This window comes from Bombina bombina, chromosome 4, assembly GCF_027579735.1.
Source record: "Bombina bombina isolate aBomBom1 chromosome 4, aBomBom1.pri, whole genome shotgun sequence".
In the NCBI taxonomy this organism is placed as follows: Eukaryota; Metazoa; Chordata; class Amphibia; order Anura; family Bombinatoridae; genus Bombina; species Bombina bombina.
The window spans coordinates 254081572-254096125 of NC_069502.1; the positions used below are offsets into that span (position 1 = coordinate 254081572).

General features: G+C 39.6%; 1 protein-coding gene across 1 annotated transcript in view; it reads left to right on the plus strand.

Moving 5' to 3' along the window:
* The window catches only part of HDLBP (high density lipoprotein binding protein), a 131067-nt gene that overhangs the window by 24445 nt on the left and 92068 nt on the right, over positions 1–14554 (plus strand). The window contains 2 exon segments of the mRNA XM_053709899.1: positions 314–418; positions 522–600. Of these exon segments, the coding sequence (XP_053565874.1) occupies positions 314–418; positions 522–600 (184 nt within the window).

Genomic DNA, 14554 nt, shown 5'->3' on the forward strand with positions numbered 1-14554 from the left:
GTCTTATGACAGCAGTAGCTGTGTAATAAAAAAAATTGCATCCAATACCTTGGGGTGTGTGTCTCTTTACTGAGTGATAGCAGAAATGCTAAAAATTCTCTCAAATTACTGGTAGTGAAAGAGTTAAATAATGAGTAAGGTAGAAATGCTGACTAAATGATTCTTAAAAATTTTCTGCAGATTGTCCATGATTTTTTTTGTTTTGTTTCCCATCTCTGTGGTTGTTGGCGGTTTTTCATTTTCTTAAGCCTAATGCTTGACTTCAAGATCTACTTGCTTTTGTTTCTTTATACTATGTTTATTCTTATACCAGGTGCACATTGAGTTTACAGAAGGGGAAGACAAGATCTCTTTGGAAGGGCCTACAGAAGACGTGACTGTTGCTCAGCAACAAATGGAAGTGCTAGTCAGGGACCTGGTAAAAATTATATATATATTTTTTTTAACAATCTCAAATATATTTATTTTTTTCAATTTTATATTTTAATTATCCATATCCTTGCCCTTTTTCTTTCTTGTAGATCTCACGAATGGACTTTGCAGAAATAAGCATTGAACACCGGTTTCACAGACATCTTATTGGAAAGAGTGGTGCAAATAGTAAGTAAACCGAAAGATGGATTTAACAGAGCAAATATATTTTTCTTTTACAAATCATTTGACCTGTTTGGGCACACAGGTTTTTTTGGGAGTTTTTTTTTTTGTATGGTGGAATTGGTCATGGGGCACATCACATTAAGGTGTGAATTTGGCATTTTCTGTCACTGTTTTATGCGGAAGTCAGTCTGCTTTCGGTATTTGGCTCTTTGGATCCAAATATCCTCTTGTGCAAGTCCAGATCTTAGTGTGTTTCACTTGCACAAGAGCATATTCGGCTCCAAAAAGAGCAGAATACCGTAAGCAGACCCAGACTTCCACATTCGGCAGTGAGAAAAACTACCGAATGCACACCTACATCACATATTCCTACTTTAACAATTAAGATAATGCCTCAAAATTAAACATCAACTTTTAGTTGAAATGAAATTTAGATACTGTTGAATTATAACAACTGTATAGACTTACAAAATCTGGTAAAAATATACACTACTTTTCAAGTTCCTCATTTATCCAGTTTTATGGACATTTCATCAGTAAGTCCAATGAATAACCTAAAATGTTAAACCAGCAAATTGCCAGACATTAAAAAAACAAAACAAAAACACACACGTTTAGGTTACTGGAAACTAAAAAAAAATGTGCAGTTCAGGATTACAAAGACCTTCTATCCAGGGAACAACTTTTTATTCATATACTTACAAAATGGGCTCTAATCATATTGTCTCAAGCGTCTCTGCATGGGGTGAAGCCTACCTGATCTGTATGCACTTGCTCAGACAATACTGTATTGATGCGATTCGAGAGGATTTTGCCAAATATTTTTATATCAGAGTTTAGTAGTGATATTGGCCTATAACTCCTGGGTTCTTCTTGTGGCTTGTCTGGTTTTAGGATTAAGGAAATGTGGGCCGACAGCATCTCTGGCGAGAATTTTGTGGGACCGTCTATTGCTTGGAACAAAGTTAGTAAATGGGGTGTTAGTAGGTTTTTGATTGTCTTGTAATAAGTGTTAGTGAACCCACCTGGACTTTTGCCGATGGGGAGGCGTGAAATCACCAATATAATTTCTTTTTTGGATATTGGCTTCTCTAGTTCGTCTGTTACACCTTTTTTAATGTTCATGCATTAAAATACTGTCTAGTTTAGTAGTATATTGCTCTCATAATGGAGAGAAAAAAGGCTATCGACAAAGGAAGACAATTATAAAAGACTGCTTTCTTTGCAATTTCTTTACAAAAAAGACCTAAAGGTGTCAGTGAGGACAGTTTCCTACATTATCAAAAGGCACTTGGGAGAGGTCTGGCAGACCCATAACTACAATACAATAAAAGAGGTTTCAGAGGACAACACCTTAACACTGGGCAAGTAAGACAATCTCTCGCTTTGAGCTGTGAACACTTTTAGTCTTCCATCTGACCTGTCAAACCTGCAGCTCAAAGTAGGTATTTTAGACCACAGGTCGCCAACCTTTCGGATCTCAGGGACCACTAAACTCACAATTTTAAATCCCGTGGACCACTAACATGAATTTTGTTTAAAAAGGTACAAACCTCTGTGTGTGTGTATAATCATATTCTAAGTACTGAACATTGGAATGGAAATATTTACAGTAAATGCACAGTAAAACACTTTATTAAATATAAATTTTGCATAAAAAATAGTTAACGACCGAGGACGTACCCTTTACGACGTTGTTCTGGAAAGCGGTGGCAGTGATCCTGCTCGCTTCCAGCCGCTTTCCGGTTATTGCAGAGGTGCCTCAATATCGAGGCATCCCTGCAATAACCTTCCTTGGCCATCTGATGCAGAGAGAGCCATTCTGTGGCCCTCTCTGCAATGGACATCGATGGCCGGTATCGTTGGTGGGTGGGAGGCAGGTGGCGGCCATCGATGCATCTGATGCGGGGGGGGGCAGGATCGTGGGCGGGAACTGCTACACTACAGCAAATTTGTTAAAGAAAAGTGGGGTCTAAGGGGGGATCCTACACAGCAGCATATGTAAATATGCTTAAAAAAATTAAGATACCTTTTTATTTTAGTACTGAGACTTTCTGCCAGTACTTAAGATGGCAGGGACAATTGTGGGGGAGGGAAGGGAGCTGTTTGGGAGGGGTCAGGTGGGAGGCTGATCTCTACATTAAAGCTAAAATTAACTCTGCAAGCTCCCTACAAGCTACCTAATTAACCCCTTCACTGCTGGGAATAATACACGTGTGGTGTGCAGCCCCATGGCAGAACATAGTGATCTGAGATGCCATTGCAGAAAATGCAGCATGTCTGCAGAAAGAACAGAACCCATGCAAGTATTGTTAGTGCTTTAACTTTGCAGCTCTGCTCCACGTTAGACAGTTCTCTTCAGAGTTGTGCTCTGGTTGCACTGTGTAAGTTTTCCTTAACACAGTGCATCCATAGCAAAGTGATCTTTGAAGTTTAAGTCATATATGCAGTAGCGCTGCAAAGCAGCAGTGCATTGATTATTTACTGTCTCAGATTTTTTTTTTTTCAAACCCTCCCCTAGCCTTTACCAGTCTGCAAAGCTGTTTGTTCTGAATCTGACGTTCTTATGAGCATTGCACCTTTTTTATTACTACATTTCTATGTTAGACAAAGAGAAAAAGAAACAAATTTATTCGAGACATTTTACAGTTTCATTTTTTTTGTCTGCAACTAATTTGCAATGCAATTTTAAACTACTGCACTTTATTATAAAACGTTTATTTTATTCTTTAGTTAACCAACACATTGCAATTGAACTGGTGCTTTAGTGTAACTTCCTAACTTAAAATTGAATTTTACTTAAAATTGAATTTTACTTAAAATGACCTGCAGAAAAACTCACTAAAAAATTCTCATCGCAGAAAGTGAAAAAAAGTTCTGCCTCTGGGGTGTGCAGTAGCATTTAGCGGCCTTCTAATTACCAAAAAGCAATGCGAAAGCCATATATGTCTATTTCTGAACAAAGGGGATCCCAGAGAAGCATCTACAACTAGGGATTCACCAAAATTGCAATTTTGGTAATTTTTTTTTTTTTTTTTTTTGCCTTTTATTTTCGGTAATATTATGTAGCATATTTCAAACTTGATGCATGCCAGCCTAGAGCTGCTGTTTGAGTTCATTACTTGACTTACTGTTTTGCATATAATAGTTTTCTAGGACTATACTTTATTTGGATAATTGGTAACAAAAAACTGTTAAATCTGATTCTGTTAAACAGAACTAAATAAAGATTAATACTATAAACCTTGATATTATCACACAGCCCATAGCGCACACATAGTGAATATGTATAAGCCTTATATACAATGCAGCAATGCCCATCGCACAAATAACTACACCCAAAAACAAAACGCATGTCCACCTCTTATCTCGCTATAACCACGCTCTCCCTTGTAGAGCTCCACCAGTTTCACTGCAGATCACACCCTACGGTACAAGTGACCACGCCCATTTATTAGAGCTTTCCCATCTACAAGCTCTCTGACACACAAACACGTTAAAAAATAGTCCTTTTCGGTTTCGTTTCGGTTTTCGGCCAGGGGCATCCTGTATTTTCGATATCTGTTTCAGTCCAGAATTTTCATTTTGGTGCATCCCTATTTACAACCATTTATGCCATAATTGCACAAGTTGTTTGTAAATTTCAGTGAGAAACCTAAAGTTTGTGAAAAAATTAGAAAAAGTGAACTTTTTTTTTTTTTTTTATTTGATCTCATTTTGGTGGTGAAATGGTGGCATGAAATATACCAAAATGGGCCTAGATCAAAAATATATACATGTGAAGGGATATTAAGGGATTCCTGAACGATATCTGTGTTCCAATGCAACTAGTGCTAATTTTGGGGGGGAAAATGGTTTGGAAATAGCGAAGTGCTACTTATATTTATTGCCCTATAATTTTGAAAAAAAAGCAAAGAACATGTAAACATTGGGTGTTTCTAAACTCAGGACAAAATTTAGAAACTGTTTAGCATGTGTGTTTTTTGGTGGTTGTAGATGTAAGATTTTGGGGGTCAAAGTTAGAAAAAATTTAAAAATATCCTTCGTCCCAACGGACAGAAAATGGAAAAGTGCTGTGGTCATTAAGGGGTTTAAGGGACACTGAACCCAATTTTTTTTTCCGTTATTCAGATAGCGCATGCAATTTAAAGCAACTTTCTAATTTACTCAATTTTTCTTCGTTCTCTTGCTATCTTTATTTGAAAAGGCATTTGCTTTATTTAGTTCAGACCTCTAGGCAGCAGTTTTTTATTGGTGGATCAATTTATCCACCAATCGGCAAGAACAACCAAAGTGTTTCACCAAAAATGGACCGGCATCTAAACTTACGTTCTTGCATTTCAAATAAAGATACCAAGAGAATGAAGAGAATGGGATAATAGGAGTAAATTAGAAAGTTGCTTAAAATGTCATTCTCTGAATCACAAAAGAGAAAGTTTGGGTTCAGTGTCCCTTTAACTGCAAATGGCTCCAATGCACTTCTATATATCTATATACATATGTTTTGTGTTTTATGTCAGTGTTTCAGCCACACACATTGCTAACAGGTGATTAAAATCTAGCATATAGTTACATTAGCGGAGCTACTCAGAGGGCCCTGTGGCAAGATTTTTTTTGGGGCCCCCCAAAGGCAACTCATTAAAAAGCAAAAGTAATAAAATACATTCTGCTCATAATTTTGAGGATAGATAGATGGCCCTGCAACTTGCATTAATAAGTCTTCCCTGCATTAGGATTGTACACATTCTGCATATGCCAATGTATAGGCTGGCTTTTATGCCACCCCCCCCCCAGCTCTTGGACCCTGGTGCTACACCAATGGTAGTTCTGCCCCTGCATAGCTATGAAATCTCCATAGACTAACATTGGTAGTACAATGGATTGTACGGACAGGCCCAGTGACCTTTAAGGGCTTGAATAATCAAGTAAGGGTGTACAGGGGAGTACATACATACAGTGGATAAAAGTCTACACACCCCTGTTAAAATGTCAGGTTTCTGTGATGTAAAAAAATGAGACAAAGATAAATCATTTCAGAACTTTTTCCACCTTTTAATGTGACCTATAAACTGTACAACTCAAATGAAAAACAAACTGAAATCTTTTAGGTAAAGGGAAATAAAAAAACTAAAATAATATGGTTGCATAAGTGTGAACACCCTTTTATAACTGGGGATGTAGCTGTGTTCAGAATTAAGCAATCACATTCAAAATCATGTTAAATAGGAGTCAGTACACACCTGTTATCATTTAAAGTGCCTCTGATTAACCCCAAATAAAGGTCAGCTGTTCTAGTAGGTCTTTCCTGACATTTTGTTAGTCGCATCCTACAGCAAAAGCCATGGTCCGCAGAGAGCTTCCAAAGCATCAGATGAATCTCATTGTTAAAAGGTATCAGTCAGGAGAAGGGTACAAAAGAATTTCCAAGGCATTAGATATACCATGGAAGACAGTCATCAAGTGGAGAAAATATGGCACAACAGTGACATTACCAAGAACTGGATGTCCCTCTAAAATTGATGAAAAGGGACGAGAAGAAAACTGGCTACCAAGAGGCCTACAGCAACATTAAAGGACCTGCAGGAATATCTGGCAAGTACTGGCTGTGTGGTACATGTGACAACAATCTCCCGTATTCTTAATATGTCTGGGCTATGGGGTAGAGTGGCAAGACGAAAGCCTTTTCTTATGAAGAAAAACATCCAAGCCAGGCTACATTTTGCAAAAACACATCTGAAGTCTCCCAAAAGCATATGGGAAAAGGTGTTATGGTCTGATGAAACCAAGGTTGAACTTTTTGGCCATAATTCCAAAAGATATGTTTGGCGCAAAAACAACACTGCATATCGCCAAAAGAACACCATACCCACAGTGAAGCATGGTGGTAGCAGCATCATGCTTTGGGGCTGTTTTTCTTCAGCTGGGACCTTAGTTAAGCTAGAGGGGATTATGAACAGTTCCAAATACCAGTCAATATTTGCACAAAACTTTCAGGCTTCTGCTAGAAAGCTGAACATGAAGAGGAACTTCATCTTACAGCATGACAACGACCCAAAGCATACATCCAAATCAACAAAGGAATGGCTTCACCAAAAGAAGATTAACGTTTTGGAATTGCCCAGCCAGAGCCCAGACCTGAATCCGATCTGTGGGGTGATCTGAAGAGGGCTGTGCACAGGAGATGCCCTCGCAATCTGACAGATTTAGAGTGTTTTTGCAAAGAAGTGGGCAAATCTTGCCAAGTCAAAATGTGCCATGCTGATAGACGCATACCCAAAAAGACTGAGTGCTGTAATAAAATCAAAAGTTGCTTCAACAAAGTATTAAGTGCACACTTATGCAACCATATATTTTTTTTATATATTTTTTTTTTATATATATTTTTCTTTTCTCTACCTAAAATATTTCAGATTGGTTTTCAATTAAGTTGTACAGTTTATAGGTCACATTAAAGGTGGAAAAGGTCTGAAATTATTTATCATCATTTTTTTACATCAGACACCTGACTTTTCACTTGGGTACAATTTGTACAGTAAGGGTGGATCGCATCTGAATGACATGGGTGCAGGTGTGTTGGACGAAAGGATGGTAACAAGTTTAGAGAATCTTTTAAACTAGGCAAAGGGGGGAGTTTCAGTTAGAAAACAATGGAATAGAGAGATCAGTCTGTGAATCTGTCACTCCTTTGATATCTCAAGGAAGAGATGACTTAAATGTCACATTAGAAAGTATGGAGGAAAGCACACCAAGTATCAGCAGAAAGCACATGAAAATTAAATGTATGACAACAAATGCAAGAAGCATGACGGGTAAAATGGGGGAGCTGGAGCTGTTAGTTGCAGAAGAGGACTATATCAGTATAACTGAAACTTGGTGGGATGAGTCACATGACTGGGCAGTTAACTTAGAGGGGTATACTTTATTTAGCAGGGACAGGAATAATAAAAGGGGTGGAGGAATCTGCATGTATATTAAATCTACAATAAGGGAAGATATTTCTGATACAGGCGACAATGTAGAGACACTGTGGGTGGAAATAAAGAGTGGGGGGAAGAATCCTAAAAAAAATATTACTAGGAACATGCTACAAGCCCCCCAACATTAGTGACCTGGATGAAGCTCAATTACTAATGCAAATAGGTAAGGCTGCTTATAACAGTGCTGTAAATTTATGGTAGATTTTAACCACCCTTATATAAACTGGGCCAATGAAACTAGTAATTCAGCTAAGGGGATAGATTTTAAATGTTCTCAGGGATAACTTCTTGTCACAATTAATAGGAGCCAACTAGGAGTAACGCTATATTGGATTTAGTGCTATCAAATAATACAGATATAATATCAAACAGAAGTCAAAGAACATTTGGGTAACAGTGATCATAACATGGTCACATTTGAAATCTCTTTTCATATGCAAAATTCAACGATTTAAGGAAATCATTAAATAACATAAATTGGGACAAAGTATTATCTAATAGAGGATAAATGGATAACATTTAAAACTTTGTTAAATAAATATACATATCAACAAATGCCATATGGTTACATAAATAAAAAATCCAAGCCAATGTGGCTGAATATAAATGTGTTAAGAGAAATTAGGAAAAAATGTAGGGCATTTAAATTATTCAAAGAAAATAGTACAGACTCAAAATTTCATATTTATAAGGAATGTAACAAAGCATGCAAAAAAGCAATCAAATTAGCCAAAAATGAAAAATTAATTGCAAAGGATTCTAAATCTAACCCTAAAAGGTTCTTTAAGTACATAAATAGCAAAAAATCTAAGACAATATAGGTACATTTAAAATTTGTGGAGGGTAGCATGATTAACCGTGACAGGGAGAAGGCTTAGATACTAAACCAGTTTTTTTTTCTTCAGTATACACAAGAGGAACCATTAAATCATACTTTGGAACAAAATAGAACATGCCAGCCCATACCATTAACTGGGATAAGTATAGAGGATATCAGGAACAAATTGGATAATACGAAGGTAAATAAAACTCCAGGCCCAGATGGAATACAACCAAGGGTGTTAAGGGAACTTAGCACTGTTATAGACAAACAACTACTCTTAGTTTTTCAAGACACATTATCCTCAGGTATGGTACCCAAGGATTGGCGTAAAGCTGATGTGGTGCCACTCTTCAAAAAGGGAAGTAGGGATGATCCAGGAAGCTATAGACCAGTTAGTCTGACATCAATAGTGGGGAAGATATTTGAAGGGATTATAAGGGATTATATTGATGAGCATATTCATTTAAACAAGATTGAGTTCTAATCAGCATGGTTTTATGAGAAATAGATCATGTCAAACGAATCTAATTAGATTAGTTTGACATGATCTGAGGAAGGAAGTAAAAATATAAAGGGGAATCAGTTGATGTGATACTTAGATCTGCAAAAATTAGAGGTATGGGCAGGTAATTGGAAAATGAGATTTAATACGGGAAAATTCAAGGTTCTAAATTTTGGAAGTAAAAATAAGCAGGCTACGTATTTAAATGGGATAAGACACAAACACAGGAGGAAAGGGATTTGGGGGGTAGTAATAGATAACGAGCTAAAGATGGGTGCACAATGCAGGGCAGCAGCTTCAAAGGCTAATAAGATACTTGCATGTATTAAGAGGCATAATTCTGTCACTATATAAAGCCTTGGTAAGACCTCACCTTGAGTATGGAGTGCAGTTCTGGGGGTTGTAGTAATTTAAGTGTGTGTGTATATGTACAGACACGCATACTGTACATAACTAGTATAACCATAGCTAAGGTTGCATAACGTACAGTATATATTTACACATTTCTTCTGTTATGTGTGATCAGTCCACGGGTCATCATTACTTCTGGGATATAACTCCTCCCCAACAGGAAATGCAAGAGGATTCACCCAGCAGAGCTGCATATAGCTCCTCCCCTCTACGTCAGTCCCAGTCATTCTCTTGCACCCAACGACTAGATAGGATGTGTGAGAGGACTATGGTGATTATAATTAGTTTTTATGACTTCAATCAAAAGTTTGTTATTTTACAATAGCACCGGAGCGTGTTATTACTTCTCTGGCAGAGTTTGAAGAAGAATCTACCAGAGTTTTTTACTATGATTTTAACCGGAGTAGTTAAGATCATATTGCTGTTCTCGGCCATCTGAGGGAGGTAAAGGCTTCAGATCAGGGGACAGCGGGCAGATGAATCTGCATTGAGGTATGTAGCAGTTTTTATTTTCTGAATGGAATTGATGAAAAAATCCTGCCATACCGTTATAATGACATGTATGTATACACTTCAGTATTCTGGGGATGGTATTTCACCGGAACTACTCTGTTAAAGGTCACTAATCCTTTTAATAAGTATTTATCATGTTAAACGTTTTTGCTGGAATGTAGAATCGTTTACATTGCTGAGGTACTGAGTGAATAAATATTTGGGCATTATTTTCCACTTGGCAGTTGTTTGCTTTTAATTGTGACAGTTTCGTTTCTCTTCACTGCTGTGTATGAGAGGGAGGGGCCGTTTTTGGCGCTCTTTGCTACGCATCAAAAATTTCCAGTCAGCTACTCTTATATTTCCTGCATGATCCGGTTCATCTCTGACAGATCTCAGGGGTCTTCAAACTTCTTTGGAGGGAGGTATATTCTCTCAGCAGAGCTGTGAGAATTTTACATTGACTGTGAATAAAAACGTTGCTCTGTAATTTTTATTTCAAATTTAATTATTGTTATTTTACTAATGGGAACAAACCTTTACTAAAAGTTGTGGTGTTTTAAAGTTTGATGCTATAACTGTTTTGCAGTTCATTATCTCAACTGTCATTTAATCGTTTAGTACCTCCTTGAGGCACAGTACGTTTTTGCTAAAAAAGATTATAACCAGGTTGCAAGTTATTGCTAGTGTGTTAAACATGTCTGACTCAGAGGAAGATATCTGTGTCATTTGTTCCAATGCCAAAGTGGAGCCCAATAGAAATTTATGTACTAACTGTATTGATGCTACTTTAAATAAAAGTCAATCTGTACAATGTGAACAAATTTCACCAAACTGCGAGGGGAGAGTTATGCCGACTAACTCGCCTCACGCGGCAGTACCTGCATCTCCCGCCCGGGAGGTGCGTGATATTATGGCGCCTAGTACATCTGGGCGGCCATTACAGATAACTTTACATGATATGGCTACTGTTATGACTGAAGTTTTGTCTAAATTACCAGAACTAAGAGGCAAGCGTGATCACTCTGGGGTGAGAACAGAGTGCGCTGACAATACTAGGGCCATGTCTGATACTGCGTCACAGCTTGCAGAGCATGAGGACGGAGAGCTTCATTCTGTGGGTGACGGTTCTGATCCAAATAGATTGGATTCAGATATTTCAAATTTTAAATTTAAATTGGAGAACCTCCGTGTATTACTAGGGGAGGTCTTAGCAGCTCTCAATGATTGTAACACCGTTGCAATACCAGAGAAACTGTGTAGGTTGGATAAATACTTTGCGGTACCGGCGAGTACTGACGTTTTTCCTATACCTAAGAGATTAACTGAAATTGTTACTAAGGAGTGGGATAGACCCGGTGTGCCGTTCTCACCCCCTCCAATATTTAGAAAGATGTTTCCAATAGACGCCACCACTCGGGACTTATGGCAAACGGTCCCTAAGGTGGAGGGAGCAGTTTCTACTTTAGCTAAGCGTACCACTATCCCGGTGGAGGATAGCTGTGCTTTTTCAGATCCAATGGATAAAAAATTAGAGGGTTACCTTAAGAAAATGTTTGTTCAACAAGGTTTTATATTGCAACCCCTTGCATGTATCGCGCCGATTACGGCTGCGGCAGCATTTTGGATTGAGTCTCTGGAAGAGAACCTTAGTTCATCCACGCTAGACGACATTATGGACAGGCTTAGAGTCCTTAAACTAGCTAATTCATTCATTTCGGAGGCCGTAGTACATTTAACCAAACTTACGGCTAAGAACTCAGGATTCGCCATACAGGCACGTAGGGCGCTGTGGCTAAAATCCTGGTCAGCTGATGTTACTTCTAAGTCCAAATTACTTAATATACCTTTCAAGGGGCAGTCTTTATTTGGGCCCGGTTTGAAAGAAATTATCGCTGACATTACAGGAGGTAAGGGCCACGCCCTACCTCAAGACAAAGCCAAAGCTAAGGCTAGACAGTCTAATTTTCGTCCCTTTCGGAATTTCAAAACAGGAGCAGCATCAACCTCCACTGCACCAAAACAGGAAGGAGCTGTTGCTCGTTACAGGCAAGGCTGGAAGCCTAACCAGTCCTGGAACAAGGGCAAACAGGCCAGGAAACCTGCTGCTGCCCCAAAGACAGCATGAACCGAGAGCCCCCGATCCGGGACCGGATCTAGTGGGGGGCAGACTTTCTCTCTTCGCCCAGGCCTGGGCAAGAGATGTTCAGGATCCCTGGGCGCTAGAGATCATATCTCAGGGATACCTTCTAGATTTCAAATTATCTCCCCCAAGAGGGAGATTTCATCTGTCAAGGTTGTCAACAAACCAGATAAAGAAAGAAGCGTTTCTACGCTGTGTACAAGATCTGTTATTAATGGGAGTGATCCATCCGGTTCCGCGGTCGGAACAAGGACAAGGGTTCTACTCAAACCTGTTTGTGGTTCCCAAAAAAGAGGGAACTTTCAGGCCAATCTTAGATTTAAAGATTCTAAACAAATTCCTAAGTGTTCCATCGTTCAAAATGGAAACTATTCGGACAATCTTACCCATGATCCAAAAGGGTCAGTACATGACCACAGTGGATTTAAAGGATGCTTACCTTCACATACCGATTCACAAAGATCATTACCGGTATCTAAGGTTTGCCTTCTTAGACAGGCATTACCAGTTTGTAGCCCTTCCATTCGGATTGGCTACGGCTCCAAGAATCTTCACAAAGGTTCTGGGTGCCCTTCTAGCGGTTCTGAGACCGCGAGGAATTTCGGTAGCTCCGTACCTAGACGACATTCTGATACAAGCTTCAAGCTTTCAAACTGCCAAGTCTCATACAGAGTTAGTTCTGGCATTTCTAAGGTCGCATGGATGGAAAGTGAACGAAAAGAAGAGTTCTCTCTTGCCTCTCACAAGAGTTCCATTCTTGGGGACTCTTATAGATTCTGTAGAAATGAAGATTTATCTGACAGAAGACAGATTAACAAAGCTTCTAAATGCATGCCGTGTCCTTCATTCCATTCAACTCCCGTCAGTAGCTCAATGCATGGAGGTGATCGGCTTAATGGTAGCAGCAATGGACATAGTACCCTTTGCACGCCTACATCTCAGACCGCTGCAATTGTGCATGCTGAGTCAGTGGAATGGGGATTACTCAGATTTGTCCCCCACTCTGAATCTGGATCAAGAGACCAGAAACTCTCTTCTATGGTGGCTTTCTCGGCCACATCTGTCCAGAGGGATGCCGTTCAGCAGGCCGGACTGGACAATTGTAACAACAGACGCCAGCCTTCTAGGTTGGGGCGCTGTCTGGAATTCTCTGAAGGCTCAGGGACAATGGAGTCAGGAGGAAAGTCTCCTGCCAATAAACATTCTGGAATTGAGAGCAGTTCTCAATGCCCTTCTAGCTTGGCCCCAGTTAAAGACTCGGGGGTTCATCAGGTTTCAGTCGGACAACATCACGACTGTAGCTTACATCAACCATCAGGGAGGGACAAGAAGCTCCCTAGCAATGATAGAAGTATCAAAGATAATTCGCTGGGCAGAGTCTCACTCTTGCCACCTGTCAGCAATCCACATCCTGGGAGTGGAGAACTGGGAGGCGGATTTCTTGAGTCGCCAGACTCTTCATCCGGGGGAGTGGGAACTTCATCCGGAGGTCTTTGCCCAAATACTTCGACGTTGGGGCAAACCAGAGATAGATCTCATGGCGTCTCGCCAGAACGCCAAACTTCCTCGCTACGGATCCAGATCCAGGGATCCGGGAGCGGTTCTGATAGATGCTTTGACAGCACCTTGGAACTTCAGGATGGCTTATGTGTTTCCACCCTTCCCGCTGCTTCCTCGATTGATTGCCAAAATCAAACAGGAGAGAGCATCAGTGATTCTAATAGCGCCTGCATGGCCGCGCAGGACTTGGTATGCAGATCTAGTGGACATGTCATCCTGTCCGCCTTGGTCTCTACCTCTAAGACAGGACCTTCTGATTCAGGGTCCATTCAAACATCAAAGTCTAACTTCTCTGAAGCTGACTGCTTGGAAATTGAACGCTTGATTTGATCAAAACGTGGTTTTTCTGAGTCGGTTATTGATACCCTGATACAGGCTAGGAAGCCTGTTACCAGAAAGATTTACCATAAAATATGGCGTAAATACCTATACTGGTGTGAATCCAAAGATTACTCCTGGAGTAAGGTTAGGATTCCTAGGATATTGTCTTTTCTACAAGAAGGTTTAGAAAAGGGTTTATCGGCTAGCTCATTAAAGGGACAGATCTCAGCTCTGTCCATCTTGTTACACAGGCGTCTGTCAGAAAATTCAGACATCCAGGCCTTTTGTCAGGCTTTAGCTAGGATCAAGCCTGTGTTTAAAACTGTTGCTCCGCCATGGAGTTTAAACTTAGTTCTTAACGTTTTACAGGGTGTTCCGTTTGAACCCCTTCATTCCATTGATATAAAATTGTTATCTTGGAAAGTTCTATTTTTAATGGCTATTTCCTCGGCTCGAAGAGTCTCTGAGTTATCAGCCCTACATTGTGATTCTCCTTATCTGATCTTTCACTCAGACAAGGTAGTTCTGCGTACTAAACCTGGGTTCTTACCTAAGGTTGTCTCTAACAGGAATATCAATCAAGAGATTGTTGTTCCATCCTTGTGTCCAAATCCTTCTTCAAAGAAGGAACGTCTTCTACACAATCTGGATGTAGTTCGTGCCCTCAAGTTCTACTTGCAGGCAACTAAAGATTTTCGCCAAACTTCTTCCCTGTTTGTCGTTTATTC